Genomic DNA, 18148 nt, shown 5'->3' on the forward strand with positions numbered 1-18148 from the left:
ACCAAATGAACTTGTATATGTCATAAGAAGTATATTTCTCATTTCTATTCACTTTTATAAGACATTCCACTTGGAAAAAATGTAATTGCCATTATCAACCTGGCACCTGCAATTCGGGGCCTTCTCTAAGGCCATGCAATAAATATTACATACAATTTAACTTAGAAAAGGAGTCAATGTAATTAAAAGTAGTCTTATTCTTTTCACATATTTTCTTTGATAATAATAATAATAACAACACTAATATTAAGTGGAATCTATGTATTGTTTTAAGACCTGAAAATATTTTTTGTGCATCATCTCATTTGTGTCTCACAATATGCCTGTGTGGAGCATACAGATGAGAAACTTGAAGCTGAATAAAGTTAAGTGACTTTCCCACAGTCACATGGCTAATAAGGATCCAAGACAGGATTTGAAGTCAGATTTTCTTGACTCCAAATCCAATATTCTATTTACCATGCCCAATCCTGGAAAATGTCTGTCCTGCATAGTAGTAAAAAAAGGTAGTTTCTTTTCTGGGCCCCTTCTTCTTTACCTGCATTTTCCATCCACTTTACCAAATCACAGTTTGTATCCAGGTTCCACACAGATCCATGTTCCATGCTTATCCACTGTTGCCATTGTTTGTCTGCCAATGACTTCCTAGTGGTCCAACTAGTTGTCATTATAAGATCATAGGTCTAGAGCTAAAAGTCAACTCAGATAATCCAATCCTTCATTTTATAAATGAGGAAACCAAGGCTCAGAGATGTTAAGTGATTAATCCATGATCACACAGGTTCTGAGTCTTAGAGGAGGGATTTGAGCCTGGGTCTTCTTAGACCCATTGTATTTGCAGACCTTCCCATTGACAGGATGCTAAGTTTCCCCTCTGCTGGGTCTTACTCTGTTTAGTTTATTTTTGTTTTGTTTTTCATAGATGCTGCAATGTACAACAACTCTGGAGCCCTTCCCACCTCCTCAGTGGCACCTACCACTTATGGTAGGTATAATTATTGTTCATAAGCATTGATTATAGGAGATCTGGGATGAGGAAGAAGAAAACCAGAGGTTTATATCTATCCAGTGAAGACATTTGTTGGCAAAGGGCTTTTGAGAGGATTGGAGAGAATTCAAAACCTGACTGGGAACTGTAAAAAAAATGAGGTCAAATGCCCAGCTGTGGAATACATAAATTGTGGGAGAATTTGGGGACATTTTCACCTACCCTGGAACAATTCTGTGAGAGACGGAAAAATCTCAGACAGATAAGGGAGGGAAGGACCAATCCTAGGTGAAGCTAATGGTAGGTTCTCAGAGGAGGAGAAAGATTAACAACTGCATTGGGAAAAAAGGAGTAAAAGGGCAATTCCTTAGATAATCCCACTGGCTTCTTTGCTGTGCCAATATCTATAGACATTTTGTAACCAGGTTTACCATAAGAGGAACCTGGCATGTTCCTAAACGAGATAAAAAGTCACTCTGACTATGTAACTGCTCTATATCTGAGGTATACTGGAACCCACAGATCTCACCTATATTGGTACCAGCACAAATCTGCAGGCCAATAGGAGAAATACCTTTAATGCTAGGCCTGGAGTAGTTAAAAGTGAACTTATTAATTAGGTCAAGCCTTGGACTTGGAATGAATCACCCAGCAGTTAAAGCAAGACAAAGAACAAAGAGATGTTTAAGTGGCTCTCCTAGAATCATTGTGAGGAAGATATTCTCCTACCCTCTTCAAGCATCATTGAATCTCATAGTTGGAAGGGATCTCAGCAGTCATCCATTCTGGGTTCGATTCTCTCCTGAGGAGGTAACCACATCCTTCTGTTTCTCATCTTCTTTCTATAGACCCAATGCTCAAAGTGGATGACAGCAACACCCGCATCTTGATTGGTTGCCTGGTGGCCATCATCTTCATTCTTGTGGCCATCATTGTCATCATCCTCTGGAGGCAGTTCTGGCAAAAAATGCTAGAGAAGGTGAGGAAGAGCAGAATTGGAATGTAATCATATCTTCCTCTCCCTTTCCATGATCTACATACAGTTGCTTAGGGACTGAAAGACTTCAGTACTGGCAGATGTCATATTTACACAGCATTTTCACATATCTTACTGGATCTCCTGTGAGATAAGCAGACTATGTAGCATTATTTTTACAGGTGAGGGAACAAAAACTAAAATTGGTGATATTACTTAGCCGATTTCACACAGCCAGTGGTAGAAATGGGAATAGAACGCAGACCCAGATTATTAATCTGTAAGTCTAATACTCTTACCATTTCACTGTCCAGGGCACCAAGTCATTTGGAATTCCCATACTAACCAGAAAGATGGCCAGGTTCACATAAACAGAGATTCCAAAAACCCAGTAGGTCAGTGAATCATGAGCAGTCATTGTAAATCCTTTACTTTTCCTACTCTATCACTTCCAAAGAAAAGGGTTTTATTTAATTAATTATTTTTTAATTTAATTAAGTATTTTCCATGGTTACATGATTTATGTTCTTTCCCTCCCCTGTTCTCTCCCCCCTCCCAGAGCTGACAAGCAATTCCACTGGGTTATTATACATGTATTGTTATCCAATACCTATTTACATGTTAATCATTTTTGTAATAGAGTAATCTTTTAAAAACCAAAACCCCACATCATATTCCCATATAAACTAGTGATAAATCACGTTTTCCTTCTGCATTTCTACCCCTACGGTTTTTTCTCTTGATGTGGATAGCATTCGTAGAGAAAAGGATTTCAGAATATCTTAGTAAATGGTTTAGAACCCAATTTACAGAAACATAGAATAGTTTTGCTAGAAGGAACTTCAATATCATTTAGCCTTCCTTTCTCAATTTCCAGATGAAGAAACTAATACCTAAAGGGGAATAATTTGCCCAAAGTCACACAACTAAAAGTGTAACTAATTTCCTCATGCTATAGTGATAAGATCATAATTATAAAGTGTTTAACACAGTGCCCAACACAAACAAGGCTTAAGGATAAAAGAGCAATACAAATATTTACAGTAAAATAAGAATTTGGTTCAACAAACAGTTTTTCCTTCAAATTACCAGTTTAATAATCTTGTCAAAAGTTAAAACAAGGTTAGTCTGAAATCTATTACTGAAGCCATCGTGTTCCTTTAATTCTAAATTTTTATTGACATCTTTTATCTTTTAAATGACCTTTATTTATTTATTTTGAAATTTTTATTTAGTCAATTTAGAACATTATTCCTTGGTTACAAGAATCATATCCTTTCCCTACCTCCACTCCCCCTATCCCTTCCCATAGCCGATGCACAACTCCACTGGGTTTTACGTGTGTCCTTGATCAGAACCTATTTCCATGATGTATCTGTTTGCACTAGGATGATCATTTAGAGTCTACATCCTCAGTCATATCCCCCTCGACCCATGTGATCAAGCAGTTGTTTCCCTTTTGTTTCTACTCCCACAGTTTTTCCTCTGAATGTGGATAGTGTTCTTTCTCATAGATTCCTCCAAGTTGGTCAGGATCACTGCATTGCCACCAATGGAGAAGTCCATTACATTCGATTGTACCACAGTGTATCAGTCTCTATGTACAATGTTCTTCTGGTTCTGCTCCTCTCACTCTGCATCACTTCCTGGAGGTCCTTCCAGTTCCCATGGAATTTCTCCAGTTTATTATTCCTTTGAGCACAATAGTATTCCATCACCAACATATACCACAATTTGTTCAGCCATTCCACAAATGAAGGGCATCCCCTCATTTTCCAGTTTTTTGCCACTACAAAGAGCGCAGCTATGAATATTCTTATACATGTCTTTTTATTTATTTATCTCTTTGGGGTATAAATCCAGCAGGGCTGTGGTGCTGATGGGAAGGCCAACATTTGGTAGTCTTTTAGCACCCTTTGGACATAGTTCCAAATTGTCCTCCAGAATGGTTGGATCAATTCGCAACTCCACCAGCAATGCATTAATGTACCAACTGTGCCCCATCCCCTCCAGCATTCATTACTTTCCTTTGCTGTCATTTTAGCCAATCTGCTAGGGGTGAGGTGATACCTCAGATTTGCTTTGATTTGCATTTCTCAGATTATAAGAGATTTAGAACACTTTTTCATGTGCTTATTAATAGTTTTGATTTCTTTAACTGAAAGTTGCCTATTCATGTCCCTTGCCCATTTATCATTTGGAGAATGGCTTGATTTTTTTGTACAATTGATTTCGCTCTTTGTAAATTTGAGTAATTAGACCTTTGTCAGAGGTTTTTGTTACGAAGATTGTTTCCCAATTTGTTGCTTCCCTTCTAATTTTGATTGCATTGGTTTTGTTTATACAAAAACATTCTGATTTAATGCAATCAAAATTATTTATTTTGCATTTTGTAATTTTTTTTAACTCTTGCTTGGTCTTAAAATACTTCCTTTCCCAAAGATCTGACATGTATACTATTCTGTGTTCACCTAATTTACTTATAGTTTCCTTCTTTATATTCAAGTCATTCACCCATTCTGAGTTTATCTTAGTGTAGTGTGTGAGATGTTGATCCAAACCTAATCTCTCCTATACTGTCTTCCAAATTTCCCAGTAGTTTTTTTTTTTTTTATCAAATAATGGATTTTGGTCCCAAAAGCTGGGATCATTGGGCTTATCATAGACTGTCTTGCTGAGGTCACTTACCCCAAGTCTATTCCACTGATCCTACTTTCTGTTTCTTAGCCAGTACCATATTATTTTGATGACCACTGCTTTATAGTATAGTTTGAGATCTGGGACTGCAAGGCCACCTTCCTTCACATTTTTTTTTCATTATTTACCTGGATATCCTTGCTCTTTTGTTCTTCCAAATGAACTTTGTTATGTTTTTTTCTAATTCAGTAAAAAAGTTTTTTGGTAGTTCAATGGGTATGGCACTAAATAAGTAAATGAATTTGGGTTGGGTTGTCATTTTCATTATGTTAGCTCATCCTACCCATGAACAATCAATGTTTTTCCAATTGCTCAGGTCTAGTTTTAGTTGTGTGGAGAGTGTTTTGTAGTTGTGTTCATATAGTTCCTCTGTTTGTCTTGGCAGATAGATTCCTAAGTATTTTATATTGTCTGTGGCGATTTTAAATGGAATTTCTCTTTCTAATTCTTGCTGCTGAGATGTGCTGGAGATAAAGAGAAATGCTGATGACTTATGTGGGTTTATTTTGTATCCTGCAACTTTGCTAAAGTTGTTAATTATTTCTACTAGCTTTTTAGTTGATTCTCTAGGATTTCAACAAACTTTTTTAAAGTACCTAGTATGTGAAAGACAGTGTACTAGATGTTAAGAATGCAGAGTTCAAATATCATCTGGATCCTGTCTTCAGGAAGCTTAATTTTGTCTTAGTTGAGTTCGATAATGCTAAGTACACCAGAGAGGGACGAGATTGGGGAGAGAGGGTTCAGACTATGTTTGAGTTCTTGCTCATATGAACTAAAGAGTTTGGGATGGGGAGTATGGGGCAGGGAGGAATAGATGCTTCTTCATTGCTGTCATCCCTGCACTGCCCTCTTGTATGTCTTTCTTTTGCAGGCTTCCCGGAGGATGCTAGATGATGAAATGACTGTAAGCCTTTCCCTGCCTAGTGAATCCAGCATGTTCAACAATAATCATTCTTCATCACCCAGTGAGCAGGAGTCCAACTCCACTTATGACCGAATTTTCCCCCTTGGTCCTGACTACCAGGAGCCTTCCCGGCTCATACGGAAACTCCCTGAATTTGCTCCAGGAGATGAGGAGGCAGGTTAGGAATGGGGGGAAGGGGTTACCAAAGAAAGCCTTATTATGACTAAAAGAATTGAAACATATCCTTCTTAACCAATGGAATGATTGGTAGCCTAGTTTTTCCAACATGTTCAACAATAATCATTCATTACCTGGTAAGTAGGAGTCCAGCTCTCCCCTTGGGTGAATAAAGTATACCAGATGTTGAATTTTTTTTTGTCTACAATCTAATAAGGAGTTTATGGAGTAGGGAGTGGGGTGAGGTGACATGGTCAAACCTGTCCTTTTAGAAGATCTCTTCTATAACTGAATTGAAGCTAGACTGAAATGGGGAGAGATTTGAGGCCAGGAGACCAATCGGTAGACTAGTCTAGGCACAAGGTGATAAGGCCTGAACTAGGGTGACACCTGCATGAGAGAATATATACAAGAGATGTAGAGAAAGTAGAAATAAGTAGACTTGGCAACTGATTGAATATATGAGAGTGAGGAGTGTAAATAAGGAATGAAGGATGACACCCAGGTTGCAAGCCTGCCCACACAAAAATAAGCTCCAAGTCCTTAGGAGATGGTGGGGAAGGTAGAAAGGATCCTCTGCCTCCATAAAATATGCTGTTTTAAAAAATTCAATTTAATTTCATTTTCAACTGCATTTTCTCCTTCCCTTTCTTTTATTCCCCCGAGAAAGCAAGATAAACAAAACCCCTATTACAAACATGCAGTCAAGCAAAACACACTCTCAAATTGATTATGTCCCCAACAAAAAACACAATAATATGTCTTCATCTGCACTCTGAATCCACTGCCTTTCTATTAGGAGGTACATAGCATATTTTATCATGATTCTTCTGGAATTGTGGTTGATTATTTTGACCAAAGTTTCTAAGTCTTTAAAGTTGCTTGTTTTTACCATATTTTTCTTACCATATAAATTGTTTTCCTTGTTCTGTTCATCTTACCTTATATCAATTCACACAAGTCTTCCCAGGTTTCCCTTATGTCTTACAATACAATAGTGTTCCATTGCTTTCATATTACATAATGTGTTCAATTCTTCCCTAATAGGTGGCATTCCCTCTGTTTTCAATTCTTTGCCACCACAAAAAACTACCATAAATATTTTTGTATGGATGGGTCCTTTAATTCTCTTTGATTTTTTTGAGGGTATAGTTTTAGTCATTGTTTTGTTGGGTCAAAGGGCCTAGGACAATTTAATAGCTCATGGGGAACAGTTCCAAATTACTTTCTAGAATGGTCAGACCAGTTGATAGTTCCTCTAAAAGTTCATTAATGTATTTGTCTTCCCATATCCCCTCCAGCATTTGTCATTTTCCTTTAAAAAACAAATTCAACTTTGTTGATATGACAGACATGAGGTAGTACCTCAGAGTTGTTTTAATTTTCATTTATCTAATTATTAATGGATTAGAATATTTTTATATAGGTATTGATAGCTTGGATTTCTTTCTCTGAAAACTACCTATTCCTATTTTGACTCTTTTATCAATTAGATAGTGGTCAAATCATACTAAGAGTTATAATATTATGATAAACTGCTTGATATTTTAGGGGGTCTACCCTACTCTAAATTCAGATGATTCCTTTTTGGAGAACTCCAAAGAACCAGATTCCATCTCTTCCCTTTGGTCTAGGCTGCAGTGGTGTAGTAAAGCCAGTCCAGCCAAATGGCCCTGAGGGTGTTCCCCACTATGCAGAAGCTGACATTGTGAACCTGCAAGGTGTAACAGGAGGCAATACTTACTCAGTACCTGCAGTTACCATGGATCTACTCTCTGGAAAAGATGTAGCTGTGGAAGAATTTCCCAGGAAACTCCTCACATTCAAGGAGAAGCTTGGAGAAGGCCAATTTGGAGAGGTAAGTTGATTCATCAGATATGCCTCAGTTTTCCGATGATACCTACTGATGCATCCTTTTGAGCATCTGATCTTTTCAGTCTTTCCCCGTACAGTAAAGAGGGAACTTGTCTTTAGACTATTTTTAATTGAACTTTCATAAGAATTCTAAAATATTAGAATATCTAGAGACCTGAGGGATCATTTAGCTGAAACCCATCATTTTCAAGGTGAGGTTAAGTGATGTCCAGAAAGATGCAGTGATCCTAATCGATCAATCAATCAATCAACATTTACCAATCTCCAGGAGATGGAACAATTGGGTGGGGGTAAATATGGGACTAGATGCCATATTCCCTAATGCCAATGTTTTTGCCACTGTTTCATATTTCCTCTTTGAAGATAAATAACTGTGCTTCATATTTACTGAAAAACACCCTAAAATTTCAATCTTGTTTATAAGTGGAAGGAAATGGAGGGGGATAAAGCTCAGAAATGTGATCATCCATTATGAATTGTCCAGAAATACACTACTGGATAAAAGTCATGTCCCTTTTCTCCCTCTAATGGGAACTGTATATAAATGAACAAAAAAGAGACACATTTGAGCTCTCATTCTAGCATCCTAGCAAGTCAACTACCCAAGAGAGGAAGCAATCATTTGTGAAGTGTGACATATTGGGTCTGTATTTTAGGAAAGTCACTTTAATGGATGAAAAGAGGATGCCACACAAATATATATATATATATATATATATATATATATATATACATATATATATATATAAGGGTCCATTTCACCTGTAAGGCATATTAACAACAGGAACTTTCTGAGAATATGAGGTATAATGATTTCAGTTGACAGTAGCTTTTCAGAGGACCTGCAATTGACATACAGCACTTCAGTCTAAAAGAAATTATTTTGAAACTGATATTTCAATGAATCTATGGTCTCATTGATTGGAATACTCCTCCCAACAGTGCAGAATATGACATCCATACTCTTTCCTTCTGTGGGACTCTTGTACTTGTTCTCCCCCAAAATCTTACCCCAAGGCTTCATCCAGTATGTCAAAGATTTACCTTTTAGCTCTTATAACACTGGGTGGATATCAATGAAGCATGCCAGCTATCTATCAGTTGTCCCTTGCTCTTTTCAGAGAACTGGTCTTTCTTCTTTTTCAGTAACACATATTATCTTGCATAACTCAATTTTGGCAATGTTGCAAGGTAGTTATGCCTCTCTGTTGCCTTTTGGGTAACCTTAAACTTGAATTAATTCTTGGGAAGATATTTCATTTTTCTTAGCTCTACACCACCACTAGAAGAATATTATGGTTAAGAAGATAGGCTTTTGTTTTTAAGAAGAAGTCTAGAGTCATGAAAGGCAGTTTAGTTTACTAAAGGCCCATTCTGCTTCTTCTATTTGATTCTAAGGCTAACTCATTTCCCATACCTATTCTTTGGTGGGAGTTTGGTATTGGTGGAGGTTAGGGAAGGAAGCACAAAACTTCCTAATTTGTGTTTCTGTTAATCCATTTTTACTTTCAAAATATTGTTATTGGAGACAACATAATAGATCCTTACCAAAGCATTATGTCTAAATTCTATCCTATAGGAGGACTTACTTTTACTATGATTTTTATGCTATCTCTTTGGGAAACTGGACGTCTGAGGAGGAATACAGCAGAAAGGAAGGAAGATAGGAACAAACAGTGAGGGGAGACAGAGTTGATAGAAATGTATAGCCAGTGACTATGATTCTGAGGGTAAATGGTATGAATTCAAGCATGACCATGACCAGGACCTGACAATGTGTTGTTTACCAGAAACATGCTGAAACTGAGAGATGTACATAGAGTGAAGGTGAAGGGTTGGAGGATAATATACTAAGCATTAGCAGATCCAGAGAAGGTAGGGGTAGTAGTCATGATCTCTGACAGAGTAAGGGCTAAAATGGATACAATTGGAAGGGATGAATAGAGTAATGGATAATATGGATAATATTCAAGGATAATAATGGATTAATGGATAATATGGATAATAAAGCATTATCAGTATTAGACCTATATGCACCAAGAGCTATAGCATGAAGATTTTTTTTCCCTTTTAAACATTATTTTATTTGGTCATTTTCAAACATTCATTAGAAACAAAGATCATTTTCTTTTCCTCCCCCCCCCCCTCACCACCCCTCCCACTGGCGATGCGTGATTCCTCTGGGTATCACATGTGTCCTCAATCTGAACTCATTTCCATGTTATTTTTTGTATTAGGGTGTTCATTTAGAGTCTTTCCTCAATCATATCCCCTCCACCACTGCAGTCAAGCTGTTGCCTTTCCTCGGTGTTTTTACTCCCACCATTCGTCCTCTGCTTGTGGGTAGTGTTTTTTTCTCCTTGATCCCTGCAGGTTGTTCAGGGATATTGCATTGACACTAATGGAAAAGTACCACAATTGTACCACAGTGTATTAGTCTCTGTGTACAATGTTCTCCTGGTTCTGCTCCTTTCACTCTGCATCACTTCCTGGAGGTTGTTCCAGTTCACATGGAATTCCTCCACTTTATTATTCCTTTTAGCACAATAGTATTCCATCACCAATATATACCACAATGTGTTCAGCCATTTCCCAATTGAAGGGCATCCCCTCATTTTCCAATTTTTTGCCACCACAAAGAGCGCAGCTATGAATATTCTTGTACAAGTCTTTTTCCTTATTATCTCTTTGGCATACAAACCCAGCAGTGCTATGGCTGAATCAAAGGGCAGACAGTCTTTTTTCACCCTTTGGGCATAGTTCCAAATTGCCCTCCAGAATGGTTGGATCAATTCACAATTCCACCAGCAATGAATTAATGTCCATGAAGATTTTTAATGAAAAAAAAAAACTAAATGAGAAACACATGAAAATTAATAACAAAATAATAACATAGGAGGACTTTTCTTTTCTCCTGTCAGAACTAGATTAATCTAACCAAAAATAAGTAAGGAAGAAGTTAAAGAGTAAAATAAATCAATCTTAGATAAATATGATAGATATCTGTAAAGCCCCTACACACCTGAATGAGGCATAATAAGTATATTTAAACCTGAGCACGCACATAATTCAAAATAGTTTCTGGTGGGAAAACAAAGGCTTAGAGAGCATCAATATCCTGCAAGTCTTACTTTAAAACTCATCATACTATGGAATCCTGCATTCCTGAAAGGTTATGGCATTAGAACAAAAGTTCCACTGGTTACGACTAAACTGGAAAGACTTGACTTTGGAAAGATTATGGTCCTGACAACTGATTTTTTTTTTTAATTTTTGCTGTGTAAGGACCAATCTAACTAAATATGGCCCTGTAATGTATGTTAACTGAGAACCAGACAGGTTAAGTTGATCAAATTAAATGCTGATAGGAATAGGGAGAAACAGGCCTATATTACATTGCTAGGGCAGCTGTGAATTGTTTTGTTTTGTTTTTTTAAAGAAAACAAGATGGAAATATACATTAAAAACTATAAAGCTGTTCATTCTCATTGACCTAGGGATCCTATTACTAGGATTAGGTTCTAAAAAAGCGAGATATATAAATATGAAAATATTCACAGAAGCCTTGTTGTAATGACAAAAATAGCTAGAAATAACATAAATGCAATGATGGGAAGAAATAGCTAAGTAGATTGTGGTATTTTAATATAATGGATTATATTATGTCATTAGAAATGACAGATATTGGAAATAGAAAGGAAATAGGGGAACTACATGAAGAGATGAAAAGAAAAGATAAAGAGTGGTATATACTATTTTTACATTTTTTTAAAAACAGCAGTCAAAATCAAGAGAAAACTATCAAATAAATCAAATCCAAAGGAACTCAGAAGCAGAGGATGTTTTATATTAGTATACATATATAATTTACATATTTTAAAACAAATTGTAAACAATGTAGAGCTTGTGGTTTTGTATATAATTGTTATGCATTTGTTTATTTAAATTTTTTTGTTTGTTTCTGGTAGTGGTTACTAAGTATATAATTTAAAAAACTGAAAACAAAACAAAACAAAAACAATGTCTCCTTGGTATTCCAGTAACTAAGTTCCCTTAGAGGATTCAAAGATAAACCCACTTTATATTGAATTCCTCTTTATAAAGACATAGAATCATATGACTAGGATGAGCCCAAAAGGTTATTAGTTGAAACCATCTGACCCAAGTGACAATAGTGAAAAAAAAAATCTTGTCTCTAAGGTAGTTCATACCACTTCTTGAATGAATGAATAGCCTTTGATAGAAGATCAACTTGGAGTGAGGCCTTTAATGAAGTATCCAAAGGATCTCTCTTTGGTCTTGCAATGTTCAACATTTTTTACCAATAACAAGGAAGGAAGGAAAGAATTAGAGTAGAGATTTAAGGAAAGGAGACCAATTAGGATGCTATATCATTAGGCCAAGTGATAGATCATGAGTGTATTTGAAAGATAGTTGTATTGAAATGAGAGAGAGAGAGAGGAAAAGAGTGGAGGCTTTTCCACTTTTCAAAGTGGGGTTCAGGGGAGATAGCTGATGTTTAGGGTTGTCTCAGATAAAGGAGAGGGGTTTGAAGATTTTCCTCCTTCTGCCTTTCCTCCTTAGCTATGGCTGCTCTCCCAGATTTGCTTTTGTCCCTCTTGTCCCCCCTCCACTACTCGAGACCAAAGGGTCTCCCCTTGATCTGTTTCACTCACACTTGATTAACAGATTGGGGAAAAGATAACTATTTTAACGTCAATTCAATCAGGATAATACAAAGGAATAACTGGCAGGGAAAGAATGGAAAAGGAAAGTGGGAAAAAGGGAGTCCCTGTCTTTATCTAAACCCCTTTTCCCTCCCTCCTCCATTTTGGGGGGAACTTAGGCTTTGGCAGCCTGGGCCTCCTGAAAGACAGTCAAGTTGGCTGACCCTGGGTTTTGCCCCTTGGCCACATTTCAGACCCAGGGCTATAGGAGCTGAGGTAAAGTCTGATAGAGATTTAAAATGCCTTTCTCAGGTTCTCTCCAATAGTCTTTTTCAATTGGGAAATATTGAAGGGAAAGATTTCCAGTCACAAGCAGGAAAAAGTGAGTAACCCTCAACAGAAAGTCTTATTCAACCTTCTCTCTTCAGCTTCTCAAGACTGAGAGCCCAATTGCTCATCCACCAGCCAGAATCTTCTCCTCCTCCAGATTCCAATCTCCTGGGGCCCCTCCCCTGTTGAGGTGGTCAGTTTTATACACTCTTCAGCCTGGCACTTTTTCTTAGTGCCAGCCTCTGTAACATGAGAATTATCATATCATCCTTGTTCTATCCTTTCAGTTCTTTCATCTACTGAAGGGACAGGTGAAGTATCTGGTAGGTTCCCAATTCCTCTGTCCCAGTAAGCTTGGCTCTTGTAAAAGCCTACCAAGAACTCAGAAAATTCAAATGATGATGCTAAGACTCAATGAATTTTGTCTAGGTTCATCTCTGTGAAGTGGAGGGCATGGAAAAATTCATGGACAAAGATTTTGCCTTGGATGTCAACACAAACCAGCCTGCTCTGGTGGCTGTGAAAATGCTTCGAGCAGATGCCAACAAGAATGCCAGGTTTGTCATCTACATTTTGAATCTTCTTTTTAAATGTATTTGCAGCTTTTACCCTGGAATATATCCCAGAAACTTCCAAGGAATTTATTTAGGAGAAAGTTTGGGATCTGCCTAATGCCTGGGGATAATGGTGGCTAATAAATGAATTCTTGCATTTGGTTCACTTTTTTTTTAAACCCTCACCTTCTGTCTTGGAATCAATACTGTGTATTGGTTTCAAGGCAGAAGAGTAGTAAGGGCTAGGCAAGGGGGGTTAAGTGTCTGAGGTCAGATTTGAACCCGGGACCTCCCATCTCTGGGCCTGACTCCCAATTCATTGAGCTACCTTGCTGCTCCATGGTTCACTTTCTTATACTATATTCTGACTCACTAGATACTTTCTGGTATATCTACTAACTTAGAGGTGAATTTCTACCACTGTGCACTTATAAGCCTCTATATAATCTTTGACTCAATATCTCCACTAAGCTCGCATGGGCTAGTTGCAATCTTGAAAACTTTTCCCTCCCAATATTCATTATGACACGTGTTCTTACTGATGGTCTCCTTTGGGAATATCAGAAATTTGGCTTTTGTTCTCTTTAAGAGTTATATTTTTTTCTGTTCTCCCTACACAACAGTAGAGCTTAAAAATAATGAACATCAGAAAACAATAAGGAACAGTAGGTGGTGACTTAGTGGAGAGAGAACTAGGCCTAGAAATGAGAGGTTGTAGATTCAAATTTGGCCTCAGAAACTTTCTGACTGTATGACCTTGGGCAAGTCACTTAACCCCAATTGCCTAGTCCTTACTGTTCTTCTGCTTTACAACCAATACTTAGTATCGATGCTTAAACAGAAGGTAAGGGTTGAAAAAAAAAGGTTATTAAAAACAATAATAAAATAGAATAGAATAAAATTTCTCTTTCAGCTCCTCCCCAGGTTCTAGTACCATCCTTGAAATTCAGAATGCAGATCATGATTCCATTTTGGCCCAGGGGACTTAAAGGCCTTATTGAAGGTGTAGCATCTCCTAGAAATTCATCTCACTCTCCTTGAAAGGAGTCCATTTCCTCCTCCCATCTTTAATGCTGCTACCATTTTCACTGTTAGATAATTTGATTCTTACTCATTGGTGTCTTGTTTGCAGTGTTCTCAGTTTTGTGTCATCCTTATGGGCAGCTGGTTATTTGATCACTGCACTAGACGAGTTCCAGTTTTCTCAGGCTGGCTCGTGGTATGCTCTCTCTACAAGAGCTATATATTTGGATAACCCTGTTTTGATGTATTGATTTATTGAAGTACCTTCAAGAGAAAATTTATTGTGCTTGTCTCAAATAACACGCTAAGCCCCAGGAACCATGCCAGCGTGCCCCTAGGGAGACCTCTAGTTGGCACACAGAGTTTGAGAGGAAGAGAGGAAAAAAAGCTATGAACAGTTTCAGAAGATGACCTGTGAGATTTTATTAGGCTGAATGGACTGTGCAGCCTTCCAAATCACAAAGAAGGCTTAAGTTCTTTATCCTTAAACATATATTTATGATCCTGGAACATGATTTTTTTTTTGAAACCTTTAACTTCTGCTTTAGAATCAATATCATGCAGTAGGTGGCTAGGCAATGGGGATTAAGTGCTTTGCCCAGGGTCACACAGCTAGGAAATGCCTGAGGCCAAATTTGAACCCAGGACCTCTCATCTCTAAGCTGGACTCTCAATTCTCTAAGCTACCTAGCTGTTCCCAACTTGACTTTTTAAAGGGAAGTGACAAGTAGATAAGGATACCAATACCAGTGCTTAAATCTGAGTAACACAAATGTGGGTCACATCCATTTTTATTCTTTATTCTACTCAGCAAGATTGGATGTCTGAGTCCCTGAACCTCTTGGAGGTATCTGAGCTATCAGGCACTTGAAGTAATCTAAGAGAATTATGTCAGAATTTGTGTGGATAGGGGAAGTCACAGCCATCTCAAGGAGATTTCAGCTTGGGAGAGCAATAGCCACTCTCACACTTCCAGTGATTCTTTTTTTTTTTTTAAACTCTTACCTTTTACCTTAGAATTAACATAAGTATTGAGGTTAAGTGACTTCCTCATTGTCACACAGCTATGAAGTGTTTGAGGACAGATTTGAACCTAGGTCCTCCTGACTCCAGGCCTGGTACCCTATCCACTGTGCTCCCACCTCTCACCATCAATGATTCTTGGTCTTAGGACTTGCCATTCAGAGCTGTTCCTATAAAGTCCAAGATAAGCTGTTGGAGCCAGCCACTAGATGGGACATTATCAGTACTGGCCCAGCTTGGGGATTTATTCCATCATTCAATGGATCTGGAGATTTTCTAGAGGTCCCCAGCCAATACAGATCTACTGCTTTATTCTTGTCCACCTAAATGCAGCTTTTGAAATAATAGTATGTTATCAGATTGTGCCTTTAATTGGAGCCATCCTGTTAATAATCTGGGTTGTTGGATTACTAGTTGGTGTAGAAGCTTTATAAGATATTTAAATCACGAAGAAACTATTCACTTTGAAAAAAGATGTTTCATTTTATTGATTAGGGCTCCTTTAAATAACAAACTCCCATAATGCACTTAGAATAGAGTTCTCTTTACAAATTTAGTTTGCCAACAGCACTATAGGAACATATGGTTCCATGAGGACATAAAGGAAAATGAACAACCATCAGGCATTTTTATACCAATTCTTCAGAGCAGTGCAGGGTCTGGCAGAGTTATGGGCAATGGAGGTGGGAGGAGGCTTTGCTAGGGATGCTTTTCCCATTATGCCTTCTAACTCCAGTGACCTCTGTATTGATCTGTGACTGGTGTGCATATCTGTATTTGTCTACATCCTTCCAAAGGAATGATTTTCTCAAGGAGATAAAGATCATGTCCCGGCTAAAGGACCCAAACATCATCCGGCTATTGGCAGTGTGCATTGCAGAAGACCCCCTCTGTATGATCACTGAGTACATGGAGAATGGAGACCTCAACCAATTCCTTTCCCGACACGAACCCCAGAGCCCTCCCTCCAGTAATGCACCTACTGTCAGGTAACTGAATCAGGGCACTTCATCTCTGGAATCTGACACTGCATTTTAGGAAGGATGCTGATAGGTTTGAGAGCATCCCAAGAAGGAGGAAAATGGTAAGAGGGACTGAAGACTTTGTTATCACCTTCAACTCGGCAGTTGAAGAAGTTGGGACCGCTTATCCCAAAGAAGAGAACCTTTAAGGAGGAAATGACTGCTTTCTTAAAACATTTGAAGGGTTGTCACGTGAAAGGATTAGACTTGCCTTCTTGGTCCCAACAGGCAGAACTAGAGGCAGATAGAGTTGGAGGCACACATTCAGAGAAGCTATTTTAGGCTTATTATAAGGATAAAGTTCCAAACAATTAAAATTACCCCAAAGGTTGGGTGAGCTGCCTCTAGAAATAATGGTTTCTCTTTTACTCTACCAACCAGGCATTGCTCTAGGTATTTGGGATTCAAATGCAGAGAATGAAACAGTTTGTTCTCTCAAGGAATTTATATTGTTAAAGTCCTGTCATTACTATTAGCTTTATATTACAGTTTTCCTCTTTATAATAAAAAAAGCTCAAAAAGATGAGCAATGTTTTAATCTTGTTTGAGGTCTTTGGGGATCTGTTCTCAGACATTCCATCATCAAACAAGTTCATCGTAAATTCAGTACGTTTTTATTGAATAGACATAGTTCTTTATGCCAAGCACTTTGCTAAGTGTTATCAATGATACAAAATGGCAGAATCCCAAAGTCAAAAGGGGTCTCAGCAGCAACCAAAACTGTACCAGTGAAAATTTCATCTACACCATACCTGACAAGTGGAAATCAGAATGCAAGCTATTGTCCCAACCTTCAAGAAACTTCCTGTATAGTTGGAGAGACTCACCTCTCCATATCCATGATTCAATTAAAGTCAACAAATTTATGTACAAGGAATCATGCTTGTCTCTCTGGGAGTTAAGAGACAAAAATAGACTCTTCCTGTTGTGAAGGAGCTTATATGCTACTGAGGGCTGGAGGGATAGAAGGAAAATGCAGCCTGTATTAATATAATTAACTGCAAAGTACACACAAAGTTATTTTAAGAGGGAAAGATACTAATAACTGAGATGATTAGGAATGGCACCGAATTTGATGTTTTGAAGAAAGCCAAGAATTCCACTGAAAAATTCACAAGTGAAGAGGGAGAGCATTCCAAAGAAAAGATATGGAGATGGGAGATGGAATGTCATGTAGGATAAATAACAAGTAGGCTAATGTTCAAAGCTATACATTTTGAAAGAATCTGGAAAGGAAGGTGAAAGCCAGACGATAGAGACCTTTAAATGCCAAGCTGAGGGTAGGAATTTTATCCTACAGATAACAGGAAACCATTGAAGATTTGAAGGCCAGGGTATGGGGCATAGCTCATGGTCAGACTTGTGCTTTAGGAACAAAGTTTTGATATCTGTGTGGAAGTTGGATTGGAGAGAGGAGAGGCTGGAAACAGGGAGCCCAATTAGGCATTAACTGCAAAAGTCCAGGCAAGGTGATAAGGTTTGGCTGTGTTCATCTGCATTCATCTGGGCCCTCCTGGCTCCTCATTGTCTCCTCTTCTATTTCCTCAGTTATATAAACCTGAAGTTCATGGCCACACAGATCGCTTCCGGCATGAAGTATCTGTCCTCTCTAAATTTTGTCCACCGAGACCTGGCCACACGAAATTGCTTAGTGGGAAAGAACTACACCATCAAGATAGCAGACTTTGGGATGAGTAGGAACCTGTATAGTGGAGACTACTACAGGATCCAAGGTCGGGCAGTGCTCCCTATTCGTTGGATGTCTTGGGAGAGTATCTTATTGGTAAGTTTCCATTTTTTAAGTTCTAACTTGCTAGTCAAAAAGACTTATCCATGGTCTTCTACTGCCCTCAGTCCATAAGGTGGTATGTATAGAATCATGGCTGCGATAATAGGAGAAAATACTTGA

The 18148-nt window shown here is 38.1% G+C and overlaps 1 protein-coding gene across 3 annotated transcripts in view; it reads left to right on the forward strand.

Moving 5' to 3' along the window:
- Positions 1 to 18148, forward strand: part of DDR2 (discoidin domain receptor tyrosine kinase 2) — a 226503-nt gene that overhangs the window by 195777 nt on the left and 12578 nt on the right. For all 3 annotated transcript variants that reach the window (XM_056815465.1, XM_056815466.1, XM_007480672.3), the window contains 7 exons: positions 923 to 985; positions 1837 to 1967; positions 5536 to 5746; positions 7380 to 7603; positions 13047 to 13174; positions 16015 to 16206; positions 17788 to 18022. In XM_056815465.1, coding sequence (XP_056671443.1) covers positions 923 to 985; positions 1837 to 1967; positions 5536 to 5746; positions 7380 to 7603; positions 13047 to 13174; positions 16015 to 16206; positions 17788 to 18022 — 1184 coding nt within the window. The remainder of the gene's footprint in view (positions 1 to 922; positions 986 to 1836; positions 1968 to 5535; positions 5747 to 7379; positions 7604 to 13046; positions 13175 to 16014; positions 16207 to 17787; positions 18023 to 18148) is intronic.

This window comes from Monodelphis domestica, chromosome 2 (assembly GCF_027887165.1).
Source record: "Monodelphis domestica isolate mMonDom1 chromosome 2, mMonDom1.pri, whole genome shotgun sequence".
Taxonomy (NCBI): Eukaryota; Metazoa; Chordata; class Mammalia; order Didelphimorphia; family Didelphidae; genus Monodelphis; species Monodelphis domestica.